This window comes from Scyliorhinus torazame, chromosome 13 (genome assembly GCF_047496885.1).
Source record: "Scyliorhinus torazame isolate Kashiwa2021f chromosome 13, sScyTor2.1, whole genome shotgun sequence".
Lineage (NCBI taxonomy): Eukaryota > Metazoa > Chordata > Chondrichthyes > Carcharhiniformes > Scyliorhinidae > Scyliorhinus > Scyliorhinus torazame.
In genome coordinates this window covers 21,914,760-21,922,450 of record NC_092719.1, presented here as the reverse complement: position 1 = coordinate 21,922,450, position 7,691 = coordinate 21,914,760, and the positions used below count along the sequence as shown (strand labels likewise).

Genomic DNA, 7,691 nt, shown 5'->3' with positions numbered 1-7,691 from the left:
ATGGTAAACTCCTAGGTTTAACCAATGGTCTACAGCCTCTCGGGTACTGCAATACCTGATACCACATTCACCCCCTGTTAAAAAAAAAAGTCCGGCGGGGGTGGTGGCCAGTGGTTACAATTGCATTTAACATGGTATGATCAGATATGGAGGTACCGTGCTACCTCCTTACAGGGCTGTTGAGAATATTTACAAGCGTGGAAGATATATACATTGTGTTCATTTACAGTTACAGTGAAGCAATCAGTCGATCGGGTGGCCTGGTCGTCCTCCTGGATCGTCTGAGCTTCGGTGGTGATTCTGGTGGGGGTCCAGGCGTCTGCGGCTCCGGGAGCGTGGCTTCGGCCTCCATGGCAGCTTCGTCACCCCTAGACGGCGCTGGTGGGGCAAACGGTTAACACGAGAAGGGGGCGCCTGTAGGGGGCATTGGTGGGTGGGAGGGCCTAGGCAGGAGCGGCGGGAGGACTGACCCTCTTGCGAGGTGCTGTGGAGGGGGGGTGGGGGGGGGGTAATGGTTCGGGTGCGCGTGGGGTTCTGGCGTGACCCAGGTCCCGAAGGGAGACTGTATCTTGCCGGCCGTCAGGGAACGCCACGTAGGCGTACTGGGGGTTAGCGTGCAGCACATGGACCCTCCCGATCAACGGGTCCGACTTGTGCGCCCGCACGTGTTTCCGGAGCAGGATAGGTCCGGGTGTTGCTAGCCAGGTTGGGAGCGAGGTCCCAGAGGAGGACTTCCTGGGGAAGACAAGGAGACGTTCATGAGATGTCTGGTTGCTAGTTGTACAGAGCAGTGGCCGGGTGGCGTGAAGGGCCTCTGAGAGGACTTATTGCCAGCAGGAGACTGGGAGATTCCTGGATTGTAGGGCCAGTAGAACGGTCTTCCAGTTCTCCCTCTCTACCTGCCCATTTCCCCGGGGGTTGTAACTGGTCGTCCTACTTGAGGCAATGCCCCTGTTGAAGGTTGTGGACTGGATTAGGGGTTTGGCTTTGTCTGCGTAGTTAGGGACCCACTGGGCGTAATAACTGAAAAACCTGAGGCAGCGCTTCAGGGCCTTGGGGCAGTGAGGGAGGGGGAACTCCATAAGGGGGTGCATGCATTCAGGGTCAGGGCCTATAACTCCATTTCGCACTACGTAGCCTAGAATGGCTAGACGGTTGGTGCTAAATACGCATTTATCCTTATTATACGTTAAGTTAAGGATTTTCGCGGTCTGGAGAAATTTTCGGAGGTTGGTGTCGTGTTCCTGCTGGTCATGGCCGCAGATGGTGACGTTATCAAGATACGGGAACATTGCGCATAAGCCTTACCGGTCAACCATTCGGTCCATCTCGCGTTGGAAGACTGACTCCGTTAGTGACACCAAAGGGAACCCTTAAAAAATGATAGAGCCGCCCATCTGCTTTGAAGGCAGTGTATTTGCGGTCACTAGTACGGAGGGGTAGCTGATGGTAGGCGGACTTTAGATCCACCGTGGAGAAGACCTTATATTGCACGATCCTGTTTACCAGGTCGGATATGCGGGGGAGAGGGTACGCATCCAGCTGCGTAAACCTGTTGATGGTCTGACTGTAGTCAATGACCATCCTATGTTTCTCCTCGGTCTTTACCACCACTACTTGAGCTCTCCAGGGACTGTTGCTAGCTTCAATGACCCCTTCCCTCAGAAGCCTTTGGACCTCTGACCTGATAAAGGTCCGGTCCTGGGCACTGTGCCGTCTGCTCCTGGTGGTGACGAGTTTGCAATCCGGGGTGAGGTTCGTAAACAGGGAAGGTGGGTCGACCTTAAGGGTCACGAGGCCGCAGACAGTAAGGGGGGTATAGGGCCGTCGAATTTGAAGGCTTTGCAAGATAGCCGCGCCCGTGGCCCTAGGATAGGGGGTGGCGGTGAGTGCTGGCCGCCTGGGGCCCGAAGAGAAGGTTGCCGCGGCGGTCCGGAGTCGCTGGAGACCGCGGCCACGGATCGTGCCTGGCAGACCCCCACAAAATGGCCCTTCTTGCCGCACCCTTTGCAGGTGGAGGTGCGGGCCGGGCAGCGCTGGCTGGGGTGCTTCGCCTGCCCGCAGAAGAAACAGCAAGGCCCGACGGAGTTAGCGGGCCGTCTTACAGCGCAGGCCTGCGGGGAAGGTCTGTGGGGCTGCCGCTGCGGGATGCCACGCAGCCCAGGGGGCCGCCGCGCGGTCAGGCGCATAGGATTGCGCGTTTCTGGAGGCAATGTCCATGGACCCTGCCAGGGCCCGTGCCTCTCTAAGTCCCAGGGTATCTTTTTCTAAGAGTCTTTGGCGGATCTCTGAGGAGCTCATACCTGCTACGAAGGCATCCAGGATTAGGAGTTCCGTGTGCTCGCTCCCCGAAACATGCGGGCAGCCACAGTTTCTGCCCAGCACCAGTAGCGCACGGTAGAACTCCTCCAACGATTCCCCGGGGCTTTGCCGTCTAGTTGCAAGCAGGTGACGTGCGTAGACCTGATTTACAGGGCGGATATAATGTCCTTTTAACAGATCGATCGCAGCATCAAAGTCCTCCGCCTCCTCGATGAGGGTGTAGATCCCAGGGCTTACCCTTGAATGCAGGAGAAACTGTTTCTGTTCTCATGAGGGTGTGCCTCCGGCCGTCACAAGGTAGCCTTTAAAGTACGCCAGCCAGTTCTTAAAGATCGCCGCCGAGTTCTCCGCGTGGGGGCCGAGTTGTCGACACGCCGGCTTGATTCGGAGATCCATCCTTTCAGCTTGTGTAGTCTATTAAATTGATGCACGATCAATTACTATTAAAGACGAGGTAGTAACATAACTGAAGGCTTTAATAGACTAGAACTGTTCCCCAGCAGCTTCGGTACAGAATGAGGGCTGCTGGGACAGCACCGGTTCTTATACCCCGCCTGTCAGGGCGGAGCTACATACCAAACAGCCAATGGTAAACTCCTAGGTTTAACCAATGGTCTACAGCCTCTCGGGTACTGCAATAGCTGATAATACCACAATAATCTACACCTCAAGTAATCATCTTTTTGCTGCTTTGTGTCTGTTTTCAGTTTCTTCTTCACGGGTTGTTCACCAGAGGCCCTGGGGTTCACACCAGCACTGCTGGCAGCTGCAAAATGGAGAAATCTCTCTCGTGCCCAGAACACATGACGTCAGCACGACATGCTCTCTGCCACCTCTCCAGGCAGGATGACTCCAGTGATTTTAAAACAATCTGCTCCTGGGTCAGCACGCTGACATCAGGAGGCGTTCTGCCCTGCTGGGCTCCGGGCCTGAGCACTGCTGGGCTCCGGGCCTGCGCACCGCTGAGGAGGCACGGAGTGGAACAGCCAGCCTTCTGAAAGCCGGCCACGGCTGGCATTTTCAAAAGCATTGGGTACTACTTCCCGCGATCTGGAATGCCGCAACGCATGGCCGTGATAGAGAACGCCACGACGCATGGCCCTGCGACCTTCACGACAGCCGCCCATTACCCACCTGCAGGTCATGACCCTGGGTTTGAAAATGACTGACTTAGGCAGCACCTTCCAACCTCACGACCACTAGAAAGACAAAAGCAGCAGATACCTGGGAGCACCATCACCTGGAAGTTCCCCTACAAGCCACTCACCATCCTGACTTGGAAATATATTGCTGTTCCTTCATTGTCGCTGGGTAAAAATCCTGGAACACCCTTCCTAACAGTAGGGTGGATGTACCCACGCCTCAAGGACTGCAAGGAGTGGGTCAAGAAGGTAGCTCACTACCACCTTCTGAAGGGAAACTAGGGATGGACAATAAATGCTTGTTTGCCAACAAAACCCACATCCCGTAAATTAATTTTTAAAAGTCGAATACAGCCTGCTCCCTGGTTGGTTCCAGAATGTGTTGTTCTAAGAAACTATCCTAAATACATTATATGAACTCATTCTCAAGGCTAATTTTGTCAATTTGATTTATTCAATCTATGTGAAGATTAAAAACACCCACAATTATTCAATACCGTTATCAGTCCCCTTTATTTCTTAGTTTATATTCTGTTCTACAGTATAGCTATTATTAAAGGGTATTAAACTATTCTCACTGGTGACTTACTTCCCTTGTTATTTCACACTTGGAGCTACTTGTTCTCAAACTCTTAATGTTTTTGTGTTGTCCCTTCCAATTATATTCTGGTTACCATGCCCCAGATTACTACCTTGCACTGTTACATTGTCCTTTCCCATAACTTTCTAAATCTACTCTCACGTGAACACCAAACCCCATCACCTGCCCAGTCCCAGCACGGTTCAAGCTGTCCCAATGGTACAGCTCTTTCTTTTCTCAGTATGATGTGGAGATGCCGGCGTTGGACTGGGGTGAGCACAGTAAGAAGTTTTACAACACCAGGTTAAAGTCCAACAGGTTTGTTTCGATGTCACTAGCTTTCGGAGCGCTGCTCCTTCCTCAGGTGAATGAAGAGGTATGTCCCAGAAACATATATATAGACAGATTCAAAGATGCCAGACAATGCTTGGAATGCGAGCATTAGCAGGTGATTAAATCTTTACAGATCCAGAGATGGGGTAACCCCAGTGGGTTTGTGATCTGTAGCCCTTTCGGGATCTTGTCTGCTTTCTTGCATCTTTGTAGAAACTTGATGTCAGTGTCTATATGCGCGATGTTCCTGGAGATCCTCTCCACTTTGAGCCGGCAGTTTGCGGTGTCGATGGTAGCCATGATGTGGAGATGCCGGCGTTGGACTGGGGTGAGCACAGTAAGAAGTTTTACAACACCAGGTTAAAGTCCAACAGGTTTTCTCAGTATGGTGCTGGTGTCCCATGAAACAAATTCCATCTTCTCCCACACCAATCTTTCAACCACACATTCAACACTCTGTTGTTTGCATGTGACTCAGGTAGTAATCCAGAGATTATTATCCTTTTGGATCTGCTTCTACCTATTACTTTAAATCTGCGCCCCTGGTTATTAACCTCTCTACTAACGTGAACAAGTGAACCTCAGTGCTTTGTTTGCATTATTTATGACCTGGTGAACATTCATTGTTCCTTTTAATGATATGCTATAACTTCCGAGCTCCAGGACAGCATAACTTTGGGGGGGGGGGGGGGGGGGGGAGTTGTCTCAAATAGAGCTGAGGAACCCCACATTCCCAAATAAGGTTTGCACAATAATTCCTCAACACCAAACAAAAGCACAGATTGTTTTGTACAATATATTTGTCCCCATGTTGTATTAATTCTTTTATTGCACTGTTAGATCCAAAATTTCAATTAGATGACAATGTTAACACTCATGATTAACACCTTCCTTACAAGTTATAATTAAAATAGAGCACAGAGTCTCTTTCTGGATTTCAGTATTGCATAATTCAGTGCAACATACCCTTCCCTGTAGAAACACATTACATTCAAAATAACTGATTACTTAACACAGAACAAATTTCTAAAATGAAAAATATCTTTCGGAGGAAACTGCATTAGTCATCGAATATTTGGCAGTTACTTTGAAAAATATTCAAAACCACAATTGCAACAGCACAGCTTTATTGAAGCAATTTGAGAACCATTAACTGACTACTGTCAAAATATTGTTAAATCCTTCGGGATACAATTTCAATGCGCAATTTATTCAGTAATTCTCCAAGAAGTAAGAGTTCAACAACTGAACCAGATGGTGGCCCTCATAGGTTCAAAAATGTACATTAGTGCAAAATATTATCTGGCAAGGGAGAATCTGCAGGGCTTTGTGGAGAAGGCAGGAGGGTGGCACCAAGTAAATTGCTCCTTGGAGAGCCGTCACAAATACGATGGGCCGAATGGCCTTCTGTGCTGTAATAACTCTGTAGTGCATCAATCGATAATTCTAATCCAAAGCTGCAAAACAAGATTTTTGTTGATCATTCACAAGTGTCAAAGTTTGGGGGGTGGGGGGTTTAGAGCAAAGACATCCTACAGTCAGAAAGTAACAGGATTGTTTCTTTTGATCAGAACAAGGCAAAATTTCTCTCAGTATTGAAGCAGTTGTGAAACAGAAACAGGACATTGCCACTCTCACAGTTTAGCCTGGACAATAGTAGCTGAGTGTTGAGGCACAAGGTGCTTTCCAAGAAATGCTAGAACCCTTTTCCAGGAGTCCTCCTGAGCATCTGCATGAGGTTTGGTCTCTCCGCCCCACAACACATTCACTGCCGAAAGAAAGTGTAAAATAAGGAATCATTAATTAGTAGGTTGAAATTTGAAGTTAACATAATGGTCAAATCTGTAATATTGCTGGGAGTTCAGTAACTGAACATATTCTCACAGTCACAACTTAAGTGATTTCTTTTGCAAAATAGATCTCAGTGGAGGAAGAACTGAAATTTGGATTGTTGAAGCCAACACTTGTGAAACTCTCATCTTCACAAGATAGAAACCAAAGATTTTGAGAAATTTTGCAGTCACGCATCACAAAGAACTGCACTATTTTGAAAAATATTCAAAACCACAATTGCAACAGCACAGCTTTATTGAAGCAATTTGAGATCCATTAACTGACTACTGTCAAAATATTGTTAAATCCTGTTTTTGAAAATATTGTTAAATCTGTTTTTGAGGCATTGATTAGCAATTAATGATTCTTAGAATAACTGGAGGTAGACCCAAATGGATCCTTCCCCCTTCCCCTCGTAACCACCCCCCCTCCCTCAGCCTTCAGTGATTTAAGCCAACAGTCCACATTTCTAAAATTTCCAATTTGCTTTTGAAGCAAGTGAGGGCGGCCTATCTGATTGTAAAATGATATGGGGAGGGGAAGAGAAATATATTTTCAAAGCAACCAAATTCAGAGGAAGAGACAGAATTCTGAATTCAAGCGTCTGAACATAATGTGGAGGCCTGAAGTAAACTGCTTTATATTCCCTGTAAAACCCCTCAATTGGGAGTGCCCACAAAGATCCACTCCCAGTCTATGAAAATAGTTGTTTGTAAGCCTGATGAGCAATCAGACACGAGCCAAACACAGACACAGCTCCCATTTTACCTAAAATAAGCAAAAGCTGCAGATGCTGGGACCTAACACAAGAATAGAGAGTGCTGGAAAAACCAGCAGGTCTGGCAGCATCTGTAGAGAGGGAAAACAGAATCAGTTTGGACTCTTTCCTTCACTTTAGTTCTGAGGAATTATGTTGGATAATAAATTGTAGCTGGGAGAGATTTCAATAAGATGCAGAACAAGTTTAACATCCAACACATTTTCCTTCTTGTTAGTTCTGATGAATAGACAAATGGACTCAAAACATTAACTCCGTACAGATGCAGCTAGACTTGCTTTTTCCAGAATTCTCTGTTCCTGTCTTAACTCCCTCTCTCATCTCCCCTCAGCAACTTCTCACAAAGGTTATACAAATTTTTCGGAACATAGCAGTAGGATACTGTATTCATGAGCGCCCATTAATGCTGACAGGGAGAGGTTGGGTGCAAAAGTTAAAATTCAATAAAATTTTATGTTTAAAAAAAGTACTAATACATTTTATAGGTAAAATGTAATGGAATATGTCTGCATAAGAAGGCCCATCAATCTCTCGGGGTAGCAACTTCCAATGGCGGCCATGGAGTGAGTAGTCACACACCGGGCGGATCCAGCTCAACGGCTTTGGTTTGAGCTCTTTTTACCCGAAAGAGGGTTAATTTCGACAGGAAAGTGTGGCTGAAGGTGTGGAGGAGGTGTGGAGGAGAAGTTTCCTCCGTCTATCG

The 7,691-nt window shown here is 47.7% G+C and overlaps 1 protein-coding gene across 4 annotated transcripts in view; it reads right to left on the bottom strand.

Moving 5' to 3' along the window:
• Positions 1-5,487: 5,487 nt before the first annotated feature.
• LOC140387887 (peroxisomal succinyl-coenzyme A thioesterase-like) overlaps positions 5,488-7,691 on the bottom strand; it is a 118,760-nt gene continuing 116,556 nt past the window's right edge. For all 4 annotated transcript variants that reach the window (XM_072471174.1, XM_072471177.1, XM_072471176.1 and 1 more), the window contains one exon: positions 5,488-6,145. In XM_072471174.1, the coding sequence (XP_072327275.1) occupies positions 6,012-6,145 (134 nt within the window). In that variant the 3' untranslated portion in view covers positions 5,488-6,011. The remainder of the gene's footprint in view (positions 6,146-7,691) is intronic.